This window comes from Halichoerus grypus, chromosome 8 (assembly GCF_964656455.1).
Source record: "Halichoerus grypus chromosome 8, mHalGry1.hap1.1, whole genome shotgun sequence".
Taxonomy (NCBI): Eukaryota; Metazoa; Chordata; class Mammalia; order Carnivora; family Phocidae; genus Halichoerus; species Halichoerus grypus.
Genome location: NC_135719.1, coordinates 43,196,150 through 43,215,593, shown reverse-complemented (window position 1 = coordinate 43,215,593; position 19,444 = coordinate 43,196,150). Strand labels below are relative to the sequence as shown.

The 19,444-nt window shown below is 35.6% G+C and overlaps 1 protein-coding gene across 6 annotated transcripts in view; it reads right to left on the bottom strand.

Moving 5' to 3' along the window:
- The window catches only part of MYO9A (myosin IXA), a 276,785-nt gene that overhangs the window by 98,203 nt on the left and 159,138 nt on the right, over positions 1-19,444 (bottom strand). For 3 of the 6 annotated variants that reach the window (XM_078079137.1, XM_078079139.1, XM_078079140.1), the window contains 9 exons: positions 18,442-18,564; positions 15,503-15,583; positions 13,193-13,303; positions 12,207-12,329; positions 10,245-10,394; positions 8,916-9,235; positions 6,746-8,347; positions 3,701-3,800; positions 2,976-3,191 (listed from right to left, as the gene is read on the bottom strand). In XM_078079137.1, the coding sequence (XP_077935263.1) occupies positions 2,976-3,191; positions 3,701-3,800; positions 6,746-8,347; positions 8,916-9,235; positions 10,245-10,394; positions 12,207-12,329; positions 13,193-13,303; positions 15,503-15,583; positions 18,442-18,564 (2,826 nt within the window). The remainder of the gene's footprint in view (positions 1-2,975; positions 3,192-3,700; positions 3,801-6,745; positions 8,348-8,915; positions 9,236-10,244; positions 10,395-12,206; positions 12,330-13,192; positions 13,304-15,502; positions 15,584-18,441; positions 18,565-19,444) is intronic. The other 3 variants (XM_078079141.1, XM_078079142.1, XM_078079138.1) reach the window with 2 other exon arrangements.

The window sequence follows — 19,444 nt, the reverse complement described above, 5'->3', positions numbered from 1 at the left end:
TACTGGAGATAAAGAAGACAAATTTTGCAGAGCTACTTGGGAGTCCTGCCCATAAGAGATGATTGCTTTCTATCTAGGGATGACAGAGGAAACTATAATGTTACCTATACCAATTCTACTAATAAGGAAAAGAAATGATGTGACTAACTCACTTACCATCTAGAATACTGAGAGACTAAAAAACTATACGAAAACCACCTTAAAAATATTACATGGCAGAACATGTCATTCTTCTTGGATAAAAGCCAACAGAGTGGATAGAAGAACTGAGTGAGAGCAGCATCTGGAGATTAAAGTTATTCAAATGGCAGAATTAAAGGCAGAAAGTTAAAAAAAAACACCACCAAAGTCATAAGGAAGTAAACGACTACTCTTGTCTCTACTCCTCCTAACAGGTAACAACTAATTAATGACTGATGAATTCAGGAGGTAATGCTTATCAAATCCTCTTCAGGTAATTCATTTGTAACTGTCTTTATTCCATTAGATGAGTTATTTCACAACTGAAAAGGTCAGATGGCTTCTTTCAAGATTGAATAACACTCTTTTTAGCAAATGTCAGAGTGACAGGATCACTTTGTCCAGAAAAAAAAAAAAAATCAAGTTTTTAAAAATCCATGTGCCTAGAAAATCAAACGTATTTAAAATCCTGAGATATTTGAATTTTTGAGAACTCAGTAGATCCCATTTACAAACAATTAGTCTTTATCTTTACAATATCAGAGAACATTAGAACATGGCAAATTTTCAAGATAAACAAACAGAAACACACTTTAAACTGTTCCTACCCTTTCCACCCCCATCCCCAATAAGTATCTACCAGCATATTCTAGAAAGCAAAGCTTCTTCATGCAAGTGTCCACCAGAAACAAACACCACCACCTGTTCCTAAAATAGCTAGTGATGAAACAGGACAGCGAGAAAGCTGGAGAAGAGACTATATACACTGTGCAGGGAGGCAGAGTGCTCTACAACTACTGGCATGCAGTGACCGTCAAGCAGGTGAACAGAATCACAGGCAGAGGCTACCAGCTAGAACCCTTAAAGGGGCGGAATGCTCCAAGCAGAAAACCCAACTTCCGGTTCATCTCATTAAGAGTTTTCAGTGAGGAAGAATTCTACCACCAAAAGGACTAAGGTTTGTAACAAAGAAAACTCTCAGGAACAAAACAGCAATTACAAATGCTAAGTTCTTCCACAAATGAAAAATTTATGTATACTTTAGAGAATAATTTAAGTATGTTCCCTATTTACACTAAAAAAGCAATACTTTTCATTAAAATTAGTTGTTCCATAATATAATCTCATCTTTACTAATCATATGGTAAAGTATATTTCATTATTTATAACTCAAAAACAGGGCACCTCCAAAATGGAGTTATTTTACCCTACACTGAAGAGAGGGCTTTGGCTCTAATTGCATATATTAATTGATATACAGATTATTTCCAATTTTTATAATCCTACAGTTTAGCTCAGGGTAATGACTCATTTATCTAATTAGAGAACCTGTCATGCATTTTTCTGTTTTTATTTTTTCTTTTTCTTAGACTATCAATATTATCATTTAAAAATGGGGTATTTCTAACAGAAGATAAAGACATTGAGGATATTCTAGAAATCAGCAGAAAATTTAATTCTTTGGCACATTTTAAAACAGTTCAAAAATAAAACACTTAATGTCACAAGAAGACCAACCTAAAATTTTCCTGCCATAATGAACAGATACTAAGGAAGAACATTAGAAACCCAACTTAATTAAGGATATGCATGGAAATAAAACGCATATATCACTCCACTTCATCAGTGATAATGTTTTTAGTACATATTAGACATACAGAGTCCTTATACTGTGTATTTTCCAGGACAATTCTAAAATCAAACATTTTATGTCCATAAATACATTCATACTTGTCAAACTATATATTCCTAATGTTGGTTGAAATACGATGATAAAGTTATAGTCCTTAGTCAAATATTTTGACTAAGTGCAGGTTTATTCAAATATAACTCCAATGTTATAATCTGTGATTAATACAAATTCATATTACATACAGCCTTCTACCTGGCTACGTTGGTCCAGGAAAACATTTTTGGCATTGCTCATTAATTTTTTTTTTTAAATTCATGCTTATTTTCTAGTACTAGAAAATGGGGGAGGGGAAACAAGTTTAAAGGCAAAAACAAAAAAAAAAGGAAAAGATAGTCCCATTTCAGTTAAAAGCAATTGGATTATTTAACATATAGCCTATTCACTAGACCAAGGGTCAATCAGCAAACTATGGCCAGCACATCAAATACAGCCCACTGCCTGTTTTTGTAAATAGTTTTACTGGAGGGGTGCCTGGGTGGCTCAGTCATTAGGCGTCTGCCTTTGGCTCAGGTCATGATCCCAGGGTCCTGCGATCGAGCCCCGCATTGGGCTCCCTGCTCAGCGGGAAGCCTGCTTCTCCCTTTCCCACTCCCCCTGCTTGTGTTCTCTCTCTCACTGTGTCTCTCTCTGTCAAATAAATAAAATTTTTAAAAAAATAGTTTTACTGGAACAAAGCCCTGCCCATTTGTTTACTTACTGCCTATGGCTGTTTTCACTCTACAGGGGCAGAGTTAAATAGTTGCAACAGAAACTATAGGACCCACAACATCTAAAACTTTACTATCTGGCTCTTTACAGAAAAAATGTGAGGGCCCCTGCTCTAGACCTTTTAAGATATAACAGAAAGTCTTTACATTAGTGCTAAATTAAGTAACCTTAGTTTTCCCTAATTTATGATTTGACATACACTGTTAAAGTGCCCTTTATCTGAGTCCTATTAAATTAAGGTTTAGCTTTGTTGCTGTGTTCACTGAGGTTTCCCATGTACAAACCATTATATGAGGAAGAAGCTGTGAAGGTTAGCTTTAGATTAGCAAAGGCTATTCACTATTCCCATCAGATTTGTTTGTTTCCTATTTTTCTTATATTGCTGTAAAATTACCATTTCGGAGTCACTGTGAGAGGCCTGACCCAGGCTGGGTGCAGGCCCTAGCTCAGAGTGAGAAGCTTGGTCAAGGGAGAGAAGGGGCTCAATAATGTCATCGTAATCATCTTCCTCTGTATCCCCCTCCCCATCAGCAAAAGTACCTCTAGTCAAGAAATCGGAGCGCGTCCGCGCCATTCGAGCTTTCTTTTTATGGGCCGGTCTGGCAACCTGCTTGACCAAATGATAAAACAAATAACACAACAATGTTTTGTTTTGGTTTTTTTGGAGATGATGCCAATGAAAGACAGAGAGCTCATGAATTTCTTGAAACATCCCTCCACCCCACTAGTAGTGTCCTTTCTACTAGAAGTGACAGAGATAACCAAAAGCAATCCATATACATTACTCTGGACAAAGGACAAAAATGAAAGCTAAATCTACACTGTTCTCCACAGCCAAGGAAATCATCTTTCACTACCATAATATGTCACCAAAGCCACTTGCATAAATTGCCTTCCTTTTTTAAGCAACATCTTTTTTTGTAAACATAATCTGGGATTTTAGTCAACATTCCCTCCCTGAAGTACACCTCCCTGAGTATAACAGACTTAACTCATAGCTTCTTTCGAATACACACTTGGGAGTAAATGCATAAATGAGGTCCTCTACCTATAAGAATAATAATTTCCAAAATAGGTGCATCTATTTTGCATAAAATATAGATAAAATTCAATACTTACCTCTCCTTGGCCCGGCCCAGTTAACTGCACAGGTTTCCAAGTTGGTTCACCTTGTTTACGGAGTTGAGGATTTCCACTGTTTAAGGCTTCCTTGTTGACACTTAGGATAATAAACAACAGGATTACAATTCAATTCCTAGCAGACATCCCATGGCAGCAGTCTTAAAGTACAGCATGAAATACAGCCTAACAAGCCAAATCAAAGAATTCTAGCAAATTACATAAATACTTCCAGATCTTATTCAATTCCCAAAACAATTTTTTTGTGCTTACCTAATTAATAGTATTATCAAGAACTGACATGTTTGACTGGATTACTAGAGGCCTGTCCCCGATAATCACTGGGTATATTCCACTATGACATATGTTTAAGAATAGTAGCAGCAGAATTAGCTCAAGAAAACAAATGGATTTGATGATAAGGGAAAACGCCACATCCCCAAATCCTTAGAATTAGTCTTAGAAGAGACCTTTTATTCTAATCATTATAAAATACCTGATAAGTAGCTATCAAGTGATATAGATCCCATCACTTTGTTTTATACTGAGATGGTTACTATTAGCTAGCAGATTTTCTTTCTGAAACCTCTCTGCAGCTTTCATCTACTATCTTAGTTTTAAAACTTTGTTATTCAGAACAAAATCAATACTAGCAGGATAACAAATTGTTATCAAGTTAAAAGAGGTGTGCCATACAGAGGTGTTACCTTGTGAAAACTTAACTTTGCTTGAATAACCACAAAATGTGACTACTTTATCATTAAATTCTGTGTAGAAATGGGTATGTGATGAAAATCTGAATAGAACCCAGGGCTTTCATGGCCCCAATTACCTATACTAATTCAGTACCATGATTCTTAAAATTTATCAACAACATATTGCTAATCTCTCCTTAGCAGAACTATAAGCTCACTGAGAATCATACCTTACCTTCTAGCATAGGGCTGGGTTTAAAGTAGACAATAACTTATAAGTTGGCTTGTAATTGCTCTATCATTCAAAATCTTCCATTTAATTTTTACAAATGAAGACCTAGGGGCTGTAAGAGGTTATCTTGTCCTTTGCCCTATGCATTGAATCCTAAAACAAGCCTAAATAGATGGCAATCTTTGCTAGCTAAAGGCTTCTGAGATCTCCCTTTTTGACCAATGTATGATTAAGCCTAGCAATCCTAGGCTATGCTATCCTAAAAGATTCCCTTTTATTAAAATCTCTTGCCACAGTTGAGCCTATTGGCCTTTGCTTTGTTCTAAAAAGAGGGAAACAATTAACAGGACCTTTGACAGCACTTGACAACCCTAGTCAACTTTTAAACTCACAGCATTTTCTTTAGATTTCTCCATGATTTCTATTTTTGTTCTCCTTCATTAACCAGATGAAGACCACTATGCACTTATCTATGGCATAGAAAGAATACTAACTTTACTTCCTAATCATGAAACTCAACAGTGATTCCTAATCATGAAACTCGAGTTCTATTCCCAACTATTTCTCAGTATGTGACCTTGAACAAGTCATTTCACCTCTGTAGGCCTCAGTGATCTCATCTATAATATGTGGAAACGGGACAAAATAATTGAGAAACACCAACATTTACGATTCTATAAAATGCAACAAGAGAAGATTTGAAGTATGAATGTTACTTAAGCTTTCACATAAACAACCTAATATATAATCATCTTGAAGATAAGTAGATCTTAATGAGGTAAAGCAAACTAGATCGAGTAGCCCTAAGATTGTTTATCTTGGAAAATGATAAAAGGAGTTTACAAGAATTCACAAGAATGATTAATGTTTTTGAAATCTATAAGTAAGCCTTCTACAGAACACATTCATGGATCCAACAGCTACACACACACTCCTTACATCACTAAACTTAATCAGAATGACAGGAAATAATATTTTTAACACTCTGATGGGCTTATATATGCTACACAAGGTCTTTGAACTTTGGGGCAATCTCTAGGTTAATGGGCAAGTATAGGACCTCACACTGTCATTTAGTTCAACTGCATTTCATAATACCATACAAAAATCCCTGATGGAAAAATATCAATGATCTCTTTCTTGTATTTACAAAGGATCTATAAAGTCTGTACATAATTTTAAAGACTGAAAGATTAAAAGCTCAAACTATGATGAGAGAAAAGGTTATTTTCATGGTAAACGTGAAATTTAATTTTTTTATCCCTAAGATATATACCCTCCTTTTACTTAAACATTGACATTCTCCCACAAGAACTAAAAGAATCCACTATATACAAAGACTTAATACAAATTTCTTAAATTTTATAATCTTTGTTTTCATGTTCCATCTAAAAAGTGCTTTTCCATGGTGACCACTAGTTAAGTAAACTTAAAAGTATAAAGAACTTCCACTTATATGAGCCATCTATTTAAGTAGTCAAACTCTTAGAAAGTAGAATGGTAGTTGCCAGGAGCCTGGAGAAAGGGGAAAGGAGAGTAGCTGTTTGATGGGTAATAAGAGTTTCTTTTACAATTACGAAAAAGTTCTAGAGATCCACTGCACAGCAATGTGCATATAGTTAACACCATAGTCCTATACAATTAAGAATGGTTAAGATGATAAATTGTATTCTTTTTGTGTTTTTTACCACACAAAGAAAGTATAAAGTACTTAATGAAGACCATAAATAGGCTAATCGCTGGGACAAAGTACATTAACTTTAAAGCCTGACACTAACAAGATTGGACTTGCCACACCTGAGAGATCTAGGGCAACCAGCATTTGCTGAATGCCTACTGGGTTTACAGGCACTGTACTGCCCTTCACAAATGCTTTCTCACTTAATGAGGAGGAACCAAAAAACTCTATCTGTGCTTAGTCAAAGATTTCTATGGTATAATTTTATTCAATTTCAGGTAGCTGCTAGAGTCAACAATTAGGGAATTTTTTTTCTACACAGAGAAAATGGCTAATTTCAGTAGCACCCATACAAATAGTTGAGGTAGATTAAGGCACCTTAATAAAATTCTCCAAAAAGTTTCCCATTTATACATAAAATAAATAAGCATTTCACTTACAGGGAAATACTCATATTGTCCTTTGGCATAAAGAAAATAACCCTAGTAGTTCCATCTCTGGAAGGGTCATCAGATTTGTGGCTATAAGACTGAGCTGGTCTATGGTGTTCTCTTTTTGAAATACGATTATTAGAAACTTTACAGGCTACATTCAGTTGGGTGCACATTCTGTCTGTCTTGGATAATTCCTTGGTAGTAGCAAATTGGCATGGGCCTCCTTTCCTTTCAAAGAACAAGGTGACAGGTCGGTCCTTCTGGGGTAGGTGAGCAGAAGGACTGTCTTTTGGAAGAAGAGCTGCATCTTTTACAGTTACTGATGGAGGCCCTACTACATTCGGTTCTTCCTTATTTGGGGTATTCAGAATGAGGAGAGAGGATGGCCTCTCTACTCTTTGCTCTGATGGATGGAAAGATGGTGCCAGGAAGGACTCCCCAGTTCTTGGCTTTTCAATTGTCTTGAAGGCTTTACGCTCCTTCTCTAAAATATCTGTTTGCTGACGAATCTGTTCCATCATCTCTTTTTCATTCTGTTGCTGCAACTGCTTTTGCCTTTCTTCCTTCTCAATGTTTAGCTTTTCTAACTTCTTCAGCACAGTATTAGAAGAATCTGTATTCAAAGACGTAACAACTTGATTTTCTCCTGGGAAGTGGTACTTTCTGGCTTCCCTGTTGATATCCAAAGTGAGAGCTGAAAGTGTTTCTTCACTTTCTAATAGCTTGTTTCTCTGGATAGTATCTAGTTGGGAACTTGTTTTCAGTGGGTCTTGTTGAGGAATATAAAAAAATGTAGGCAAACTATTTGAAATATAGGGGTCTCTCAGCTGCGGCTTACAGGTAATAGATTCAGAACTGCAAACCAGTTTTTCCTTCATAGTCCCATTCTTCAAATACACTGAGTCAGAGGATGCCCCTTTTTCAATCAATGTATAGTTAGTCTCACTTGAGGCACTGAGGGCATTGTTCTGTGAATCAAATTTTGGACTGCTAGATATTTTAGGTGATTGAAACTGCAAGTCTCCTTCATCTAAAATTATGGACTCCAGTTTGCTCTTTTGGCTTTCCTCACAACTCAGAAGTTCTAAGCTTCCTTGAGAGCTTTCACTGTCAGGTGTACCCTGTAGAGACTGAAGGCCTTCAGGCATCAGTTCTGTAGACCATCTACGTTCCTCTGAAGGAGACACGCCACCAAGAGAACGAACTTTCAACAATTCTAAACTAAATATAGCTTGCTCTAGTTCTCTCATTCTCCGACTTTCTCTTTTGGCCCGACCTACTTTTTTTTGGTGGAGATCCTCCAAGGACTTAGGTCTCTCTCTTACAATCACTTCTTCCTGCAAGTCTACACCACTTTGGCTTCTGGCTCTCTCCTGTCGCTTGTGTGGGGACTCTTTCAAGCGGTCCATTGAAATTTCCTGGCTAATTCGATTACTCTCTATCACAGATTTACATTCCTCTATAGCTTTTACTCTGTTGTCAAAGGAACAATCCTCCCACTCTGAAGGGTCTGAACCCTGAATTTCCAGAGCTCCAGATGGCTCAGTATTTGCCAATCCAAGTTCTAGTTTTGTTTCTTTCAGTCTTTGTTCTTTTAAAACTTTAAATCTATATAAAAACAGGGAAAAATGGGTTAGAGATATCTTCTAATTACTACTGGAGAGAATACATTTTACTGAGAATTTAAGAAATAAATCGAGAGTTCCAGATTTTTCTTCTTAAGCTAACTTGGGTACACATTTCATAATTCCACTTCTATGAGTGAGATGATATTTTATTAAGTGCATAATTTCTAATAGGGCATTCTAGTCAAAACTCTCATTTAAAAAATATCTTTAAGATAAACCTTAAAATGAAATTAAAGTTTCTAAAAGTAAAAACAACTGAATATTGCCAATTTTTAAAGACTCAACCAAATGTAAAAGTTAACTCTTAGCAGTTATAACCATATGGACCATGTAGGTTTTCAATCCAATTTAATGCAATAAACATCTATTTAGCTTCTATTATAGACCACACAATGTGGGTTAAAACTGCTAGGAGTACCACAGCCTAGTGGAGAAGACAAAATTATATATAACCTATTCTAATACAAGTTAGGCAAGTGTTAGCGCAGAGATATAAACAAAATACTTGGAAAGAGAGAAGGAGTAATTATCATAGCAACAAAGATTACCTTTGTCTTGCTCTGAATCCTCTACATATTGATTGCAAAAGGATGATTTTGTTCCTTTGTTCTTGATATCTCTTACTTTCCCTGTAGCCTTTCCATCTCGCCTGAATGTAGACAGCAGCCATATGTCTCCGCCTATAATGTTCCTTCCATCTCTGCTGGATGATGATGGTTGCAGTCCGGAGCTCCAAATACCGCTGCCTCTCCAAGTGAGCGCGCCAGGAAGCCTGGAGAAGAGTGGCCGCACTAGCCATAACTAAAGCATCCTTCTGCACAGCTACATTTCTGACTTGCTTCTGATTTAGGTAATTCCTCCAGAATCGCTGTGGGGAAAACAATAAAAACTGCTGTCTTATCTTATACCATATTTTCACAGAAAAAAAGAGTAAGTTTATTATGTCACAATTAAAGGTTAAGTGGCTAAAGAGTTAAATTCCGCATGATTAAAGTGGGAAAAAAAAGTTTTTCTTTTCCAGATATGCTTGGCTAAAACAACTCTTCTAGAAAATATAACCTCAATGAAGTTACATAGAACTTAAAATAATTTAAAAATTTTTGATGCTTTAACAAATTACATTATCTTCTCATGCTACAGTTTGCCAATATTAATGGGTTTTAGGCCAACATGCACACGTTTCAAAGATTAAGATTCTAAAGATTTTCTTATATAAACAAAAAGGGGCCTATGGAGGAGAACGGTCATCATATATATCAATGAGGGAGAAAATAAAACAGAAAAATACAAAATAAGATTCCTATCATCCAAGATGAGTACAGAGCAATAACAATATAACTCTCAAATATTCTCAGGAAACTATCAAATAAAAATAACTATGTCAACAAAAATTAAGGCACATAACTCCTTTGCTCCAACCATACCTTATAAGACAATATAGCTATAAATTCAATTTAATTTAAATTCAACTCCATCAATATTTATCAGTAGTCTATTATTATAATAAGTAATCTGTTGGGTGCTATGAACCCAAATGAACAGGAGTGGCGCCTAGGTGGCTCAGTCGATAAAGCATCCGACTCTTGGTTTCAGCTCAGGTCATGATTTCATGGTCATAAGATCGAGCACTATGTCAGGCTCCGCATTCAGCAGGGAGTCTGCTTGAGATTCTCTCTCTCCCTCTCCCTTTGCCCCTCCCCCTGTCCATTCTTTCTCTCTCTCAAATAAATAAACTTTTTAAAAAGATGAATAGGACACATTCTCATCTCTGAAGAAGTTTATATTCTTATTCAAATGTTTCACAGTAAAATTCTAGTTACTAAAATAAAGGCCACATAAACTAGCAAATCTCATATGAGGAATCCTTTGCTTCCAACCTGGATAATGATGGATGCCTGTCTCAGATGGAGGAAATGCTGCCTACACAGAAGAACCCTGAACCATCGCTGCAACAATATGATTCTGCGGAGCACCTCTTGGTGAAGCAGATCTTGTAGGTGCTGTCGTTCCTGCTCCTTTAGGAACACCTACCAAAAAGGAGAAAGATGAGGAATACAGCTTAAGAAGAAATGAGAAATTTATTTCATGAATCATCCTTTCTGTGGTAAGCTTCTTTAAAGAAGAATACAATGGTAGACGTGAAAAGCAGTACTGATAAATATTTCTATCCATTTATCCAAAGAAGTCATTCTCAAATTTAAAAAGAGACATTAAAATATAGAAGGGGAAATGGAAAAATGAACATGAATATAAAATTCTCAGTCTTAGAGATTGTGATGTATTATTCCCTTGGGAAATTCACCACCATCATGAGCCAACGTACTACTGGTAACATGTCATTTTTCCTATTTTCAAGGATGTTAGGGTGGGGGGGAAAGTGGGAACCACAGATCTTCAAGTTTGATGATAATATGAATAAACCAATAATAAAAGTCTTTTTGAAACCCAGTATGCATCAAAGGTTTCTTGCTACCCAAGGCTATTAACCAGTTTATTTACTCTTCCATTCCATTAATAAATCTTTGGGGATCTAGGGGAAAACAAATATAACTTAGACATAAACCCTCTGGAAATAGGATTTGCACTTTACCCTTAAGAGCAGGTAGATAGTGGGCGCCTGGGTGGCTCAGTCGGTTAAGCGACTGCCTTCGGCTCAGGTCATGATCCTGGAGTCCCGGGATCGAGTCCCGCATCAGGCTCCCTGCTCAGCGGGGAGTCTGCCTCTCCCTCTGACCCTCCCCCCTCTCATGTGCTCTCTCTCTCTCTCTCATTCTCGCTCTCTCAAATGAATAAATAAATAAATAAAATCTTTAAAAAAAAAAAGAGCAGGTAGATAGAAACAATTATATATATTTAAGGTGTACAATGGGTTATTTTGATATATGTATCCACTGTGAAGTAATTATCACAAACTAATTAATGTATCCATCACCTCCCATGTCTGTCAAAAATTAAAAACTATTTAAAAAAAATAAGAGATAGATATTAGATATGCAAAAAGGAAAACAGTAAACTATAAGGGCAAAAGACAGAGGCCTCTACCTGAGCAAAACAAGGAGTTGGAAATAATAATAAATGTACATGTACATGGCAGCATACACAGGGGTCAACAGAACAATTAATCTTCATAAAGAAGATATTAAATGGTGTGCAGTCATGACATGGAAGTTCTTGAAGAGAAAGATGTTTGAATTTAATGAGGAGGTTATCATGGGATTATTATTAAGCAGGAAGCCAACATAAAAGAAAGAGGTACTAAGATGATTTTGATACTATGGGTAGAGTGAGTTAAATGGAATGACAAACAGACTGAAATCAGATGAGGGATCTGTTTACTGTAAGAGAAATAGAAGTGAGAGCTAAGGAACAGACTAAAATGCAAGCAGTAGGAATGAAGAAAAAGGGAGAGATGAAAATCATTTGTGAGGGAAAAAAGAAACAGAACTTTGTAAAAGGATTAAAGTGAAGGGTAGGCCAAATATAATTACAGTTTTTAGCCTAACAACCTAGAAGAAGGATGACAGAGAAAGAGTAGTTGATAAATTAAGGACAGTAGGGGAATCTGGATAAGGTCACTTCGAGCAAGTTGAGTTGAAAATTATGGTAGAATACCTGGGGAAGAGATTGTTTTTAAGCAGTTAAAACTACAGACAGAACTAGAGCATTGGCAAGAAGCTCTTTGGTTAATACTGACTATATTAAGTAAAAATCTTGGCCTAATCAATTTCCTTATGATATCTGGTACACTAACTTTTTCATGAATGTTCTCATGATCGTCATTATTATTTAAATATAAAAATGCACTCAAATTTGATAAGGACTGTATATGTTATATTTACCATGGATTTTCCAACTTGATAATTATCTGAATTAAGATTTATTTTCCTGAAGAAATCTTGAATGTTAAATTTGGATGGAATAATATTTCGGGGAAGAAGTACGTGGAAGTGGCTCACAAAATCCTGAAAAATGAAAAGAAAAATGTTGTAAAATCACAAGAAAATTATATGTAAACATGGTCCTAAACTAGCTAATTGTCCTTTTATTGATCCTTTCCTCATCTTTTAGAGACTGAAACCAAGAAATTACTTAATTTAAAAAATTACAAAACAGTTAATTTGTAAAATGGGGGTGGGGGTAGAGAGAAGATAGTGAATTCTACATATTTTGTTATCAAAGGGGAATGGAAGAAGAAAAAAGCAGAAACTAATGATCCCTTTTGAGAAAGCAATAATATTAACGACCAAAGAAAAAGTTATTTAATAACTGAAATTTTTAGCAGAAAAATATGCAAAGGTGTCACGGTATAACTGAGAACGAAGCTTTCCCTCCCAGAAACAGCAAAGAACTTGCTCAGCTGCTGAAAAGCTTCAACATAATTTCTATACCCATAGCAGCAATAGCTGATGAGAATAACTGTAAGCCTTGCTGGCAGCTTACGATGAAAGAAAATCTTGCTGAGATAACTTTACAGAAAACTAAATGGAATCTTTTGAACTAGACAGTTCTGACTGAACTCTTTCAATTACTGGAGTAATCAGTAGGAAGAACTACTGTGTTATGAGTAAACTTAGTATTAGCAAACATTCAGATCAAATGAGAATAGCCAGGAACTGGATTCTATCACACCACAAGTTTAATAAGATTGCTGCCATTCAATGGAAGTGAGTACTCTCTACCCCTCTTCAATTCTGTATACAAAAGATGGAATGCAAACGAAGAAATAGGAGAAATAAACAAGTGAGACCCAAATAAAAAATAAGCAAGACACAGGAATAACTTACTTCAGTGTATATACATTTAAATATCACTATAAAAACATAACCTGGAAAGAATATTTGCAGCTGTATCCGGATTGGCGAATTCGAACTGTCTCCAGCATCCCAGTGTACCGAAGCTGTCGAAGTACCAAGGCATCATTGAATCTTAACGGCAGCTAAAACAAAGCAAATGGAAAAAAATTAACCCAGACTAAGAGATCCCCAAATTAATGTTTCTCCTATAAGTATGGTTAGCTTTTGAATGTCTAAAAATTGACTGGAGATTGTCTGGTTAAGACACAGCAGAGGTGACGGGAAAATCTTACCTCCCCAGCTGGTAGCTTCAAAAAAGGTCTAACTGCCTGACCCTAGGGAAAAAGAAACCAAGCTTCCAGGCTGCTCTAGTTGCAGAGGGAGAGGACCTTCAAAGCTAAAAAGAAATGTAGTTGCCCAGAGGAGGAGGCCACATAGTCTAGCCACTACAGAAATCTATAACCTACTTATATATAGTCAATAGTGTCTGTATTTTTGTTTTTAATTAAGATTTTCTCTATAATCTCACTCAGAAACCACCTACCCCACCCACTCTACCAGTTGCCTTGGTTAACTGAGAGCTGACAGATTCTTCTTTCAATGACTAGTACAAGTTTAAGAGTAGCTTATTTCCCGTGGCACCTGGGGGGCTCAGTTGGTTAAGCATCCGACTCTTGGTTTTGGCTCAAGTCCATGATCTCAGGGTCATGAGATCAAGCCCCGCCTCCAGCTCTGCCCTCAGCAGGGAGATGGGTTGAGATTCTCTCTTTCTCCCCCTCTGCCCCTCACCCCCCCCACTCTCTCTCTTGCTCTCAAATAAATATATCTTTAAAAAAAAATAGAGAAGTAGCTTATTTCCCTAAATGCTTTTTGCTGATGATACTGGTAGGACACACTGAAAAACAAAAAATTGCTATAGTTCCTGAGAACTGATCTCCTCACTGCTTAGGCATTGATGAGGAAGAAGCTAATGGGAGGTAGTCATTCATCACCAGTCACAACACCCTGTCACTTGTAGGTATCTCAGTAGGCATGTTTTTAGCTATTCCAAAGATTTATTTGGGGCTTCTGAGATTTCTTCCTATTCTCTAAATACTATTTTTAATGACCCCCTAAGGCAATCCCAAACATTTTCCTGCAGAGAGATGGGACATACCAACTATCAAGGAAAAAAAATCAAATGGGCAACTTATGTTAAATAGTAATAGCAGTCAGGGCACCTGGGTGGCTCAGTCAGTTAGGCATCTGCCTTTGGCTCAGGTCATGATCCCAGGGTCCTGGGATTGAGCCCCACATTGGGGTCCCTGCTCAGCGGAGAGCCTGCTTCTCCCTCTCCCTCTGCCCCTCCTGTGTTCTCTCTCTCTCAAATAAATAAAATCTTTAAGAAATAAAAATAAAAAAATAGTAATAATAGCAGTCAATGTTTATTTAGTACTTATTCTATGCCCTGAAATACACTTCACTAATTAAACTCTCTGTATAACAAGGTCTCAATGAATAGGACTCAAACTTCTATTTAACTGTAAATAAAAAGGTTTCCTTTTTTGTTACTCTAAAAGAATAGCTAGCAAAATACTAAATAATTAGTACAGGGCCAGGAACATTCTAAGTACTTTGCAGGTATTGACCCATGTATACTACCAACACACTATTAGGCTGGTCCTATAATTATAGTATATTCTTACAAAGATGAAAACATAAAAGCCACAGAAACGGTAAGTTCACAAAGTTTGTAAACTGCAGAGTTGAAGACTGCTTCCTAAAAATTAAGAAAGCTGGACCTAATTCACACTACATATTTACAGTACTAGAGAACTATACATTTTAGCTATTCAGGCTGGGAACTATTTTTTCCTATGATGAACATAAAGAAATATGACAAATGTTTATACTTATTAGATATATTTTGCAAAACTCTAATTAGGAGACCTATCATAGAAAACAGGAAGGAATCAAGAATGTCCACAGCACCTTCCTTATTTAGCAGAGATAAAAAGCTCTAAACATAAAAAATGCTAAGCAAATTCTTTAAGAATGACAGCTTATATGCAAATAAGATTAAATCTCAGGGTAACAAAAGTTGCATAAAACTCTTTTTTATGATGGAATTTCATAACATATTTGTTTCTCAGATTCTTAGGAAACACTAAATCAAGCCCATTTAAATACCAAAAAGGCAGGTAAGTACAGAAACAGAAGGATATCTACAGAAAATACAGAACACTGTTTTCCTTAAAAAGATTATAAAAGCTCTTCCCCTCTACTTACTCTCCTTAAAAAAAATGTAAAGCCTGATTTGAAGTAAGCGGAGCTAGAAGCTCTCATTTAAAGGACATTTTTACCTTTTCAGCATTAGAACGAATGCATTTTACAAAATAGGGTTCTGCTTGACCAAGTGTCTCCATCAGCTTGCTTAACGAGGCCTGCAATACAGAGCAATATAATTAGCATTTTCTCCCATTCTAAACTGGCAGAAAACAATTTATAAATACAAACAATAATGTTGGCAAACTATGCTGAAACAATGGTATACACAGAAATAGCTTTCTTTCTCAAAAGCAAGTTGTGTATATTCCCATACTGATTAAATTAAGGAGAAGGATGGTAGTTTAATCTTAAAGCTGATAGTTTGGCAACAGTATATATTGCAGATATATTAAAGAATAACGTCTAGAATAAATTTTTCACTTTTCTTCACATTTCATGAAACAATTTACCCAAACTCATGCGTTCCTAGAACAACTTTGAAAATTTCCTGTAGGGTATCCACTAGCTAGTAGTCCCCCACTTTCAGTGTTCATGCTAGTGATGTCCCCCTCTTTCATTCCTGATATTGATAATTTGTACTTTACCTCTTTTTTTTCTGAGTAGTCTAGCTAGAGGTTTATAATTTTTTTTATCTTTTCAAAGTACCAACTTTTTGGTTTCATTGATTTTTCTCTATTATTTTTGTTTTCAATTTCATTGATTTCTGCTTTTATCTTTATCATTTCATTCTATTTGCTTGCTTTGGAATTAGTATGTTTTTCTTTTGCTAGTTTCCTAAGAGAGAAGCTTACGTTTTTGATTTGAGGCCTTTTTCCTTTCATTAAAAGCATTTAATGTTATCAATGAACCTTGGAAAACTGCTTTAGCTACACTGCACAAACTTTGATATTTTACTTTCATTTAAAATATTTTTAAAATCTTCCTTCCTCTTTGACTCATGCATTATTTAGATGTCTGCTTTTTATTTTCCAAATATCTGGGGATTGTTATCTTTTCTTTATTGATTTCTGGTTTAATTCTATTTTATGGTCAGATAACATATTTTGTTTTCTAGTATTCTATTTATCTATTGGCTTCTCTGTTACATTTCTTTGTAGTATTTTTTAGTGGCTGCTCTACAGATTATAATATGCAAACTTGTCACAGTCTACTCAGAGTTAATATTTTGTGACTTCCAGTAAAACTTAGAAGCCTTATAACCATATAGACTCCTATTATTATTGTCATATATATTACAGCAACATATAATTTTTTTACTTTTAAGTGCTCTTTTTTGTCAGAAATGTTTATTGTATTATAAAATACATAAAATAAAATGCTTAAATCACAAGTACACAGTGTGATGAATTTTCCCAAAAGGAACACACTCTTGTAACCAAAGCCCAACTCAATAAAATATTACCAGAACCTCAGAAGCCCATCTTTACCCCATCCCATTGAATTTAGCAAGGTCACTGTACATAAGTTACCCACCGCCACACCTGAACCAAGGGTAACAATTACCCTGACTTCTAAGATGGTAAGTTAGTTTTGCCTGTTCTATGACTTCATATAAAACCAAAGATATACTATATACTCGTTTGTATTTGTTGCATATAATTATATTTTGTACATTTTCAGGACTATATAATAGTGATCCACTATATGACTATACCACAACTAAATAATCCATTGAAGATGGATATTTATTTGTTCCAGTTTGGGCTATTATGAATAAAGTTGCTATGGGCGTTCTTCTACATATCTTTCAACTGTTTTCCAAATACCTGCATCAGTTTGTATTCCAACAGCAGTGTATAAAAGTTCTGGTTGCTCCACATCCCTGCAAACACTTTGTATAATCAGTCTTTTTTATTTCAGCCATGCAGGCAAATGTGTAGTTAATTTGCATTTCTCTGATGACTAATAATGTTGGGCAGGTATTTAATAGGCTCACTGGCCTTCTGGATTACATCTTTTGATATCAGACAAGTTTTGGCTGTTCAAGACTTTTGCCCATTTCAATTAGGGTATCTGTCTTTCTAAAAATTGATTTGTGGTTCTTCATATATTCCATACACAAGGTCTTTTTCAGATGTATTGCCAGTATATTTTCATACCTTGCAGCTTGTCCTTCCATTCTCTTAATAGTGACAGTTTGTTTTTAACAATTTTATTGAAATACAATTTAAATAATATAAAAATGTACCCATTATAGTCTACACATCAATGATTTTTAGTAAGTTTATATAATTGTACAAACATCACCACAAGTGAGATGTAGAAATCTTCCATCACCCCAGAAATTTCCCTCCTGCCCATATGCAATAATAACTGCTCCTGCTCACAGCCCCAGGAAACCACCAATCTGCTTCCTGCTGCTATAAACAAACTATCTTTGAAAAAATAATCCTTTTTAGGTATCTTTTCCTCTGATTATAAAGCCAATACGTAGGTATTGTAAAAAACTTAAGACATAGATATATGTTCAGAGAATAAAAGTCAGCGTGACAGTTATATAATTGTTATTTAATTTATTATGATCTCATTTATTGCCAAATGCCCGGTCACAACAAAAAGAAATGGATTTCTATGTATATAAAACTAAAATAAAACCAGAAAATACCTACAATCCCATTTAAATATAGATGGCAGTAGCATGAAGTTTAAAATATATATAGAAAAAAAACATACACATTATGTTAACAGTGACTATATCTGGACAATAGGGCTTAAAGGCAGGTTTTGTTTATAGTATCAATTTTCTGCTGCCTGTCTCCTCACACTGAAAACAATGAATTACTCTTTGGGATATCCACTACCCACACATAAAAGGATGAAAAAGAAAGGCAGCTGACTTTTTCCACCCCTGTTACTTCTCTTCAAAATGACCACTATAATATGGCTTTTAAGTCATATGTATCATCTTCCATTCACGTATCTTGCAGATCATCTTGACTTTTCAATGCCAATCTGAATGAAACAGATTCCTCTAAAAAACCTTTTTATATAAAAAGGTAAAATAAGAAATAACCTGAAACTGGGCACTGATGCTGGGAGGTTTTTTCTTCTTGTGCAAATGAAGAAGAGACTTGGTGATGCGATCCTGTAGCGTCAGTCTTGTCAGATGCTTTAAAGAATTTACCTCCAGCAAGTGCTGAAAAGAAGGGAGAAAAATCAAATTCCTCACATAAATTAATCAAAGAACAGGAAAAACAAAATTACAAGCCAGTTTTCATTATCACCTATGTATAATGACTGTGGTGAATATGAGAGATTGGATATTCAACATCCATCTTACCCCTCCTGCTTTCCAGCAGAAGCTTTCCAGCTAAAAAGAAAACTGCATTTCTCAAACTCTTGCATTTGGGTTCCAGATGCAATTTAAGTTTATCATTTAAAATCCCACACGTGAAGCTAGGAAGGTATAACTGAAGCAGAGACTTTGACTACTAGGTTCTGTTTCTTCTGACGAGCACGCACATCAAAGCACTTTAGCTTTTTGTGATCCCAATGTCCAGGTACTACCTTTATGAGTTGAAAGGCAGAGTACACGGAATTTGTGTTGTCACTGAAACTCTAATAAATGCACCTTAGCCCTGGAGCCAATAGTTGTAGCAGCTCCTTTCTGATTCCTGGATCATACCACAGATAGTATGTGCCTGAACACAGAAGCTAGAATGGCAGTTTCCTGTTTTCCTAGCTGATTACAGCTGGGGTCAGTTCTGCACTGCTGTTTTAATACTCTGAAACTCTAAGACTTCTAATGATTTTGTAAGTGCCTCTTTGAATTAAGTCCTTTTCTACTTAAAAATATCCACAGTTATTACTGTTATCTGTAACTGAAACCTGACTCACAGAGACAATAAATTAAATTCAATCCTAGGGCTACAGCATGTAAGCCAGAAATGTATACAGAAAAAGAAAACAAAACATCAACCCTATCAACCATGATCCTGATATACTAATTACTAATCTTAATAAGATTGGAGTTATACATAAAGCACTTAAAGAATACAAAATAGGATATTAATAAA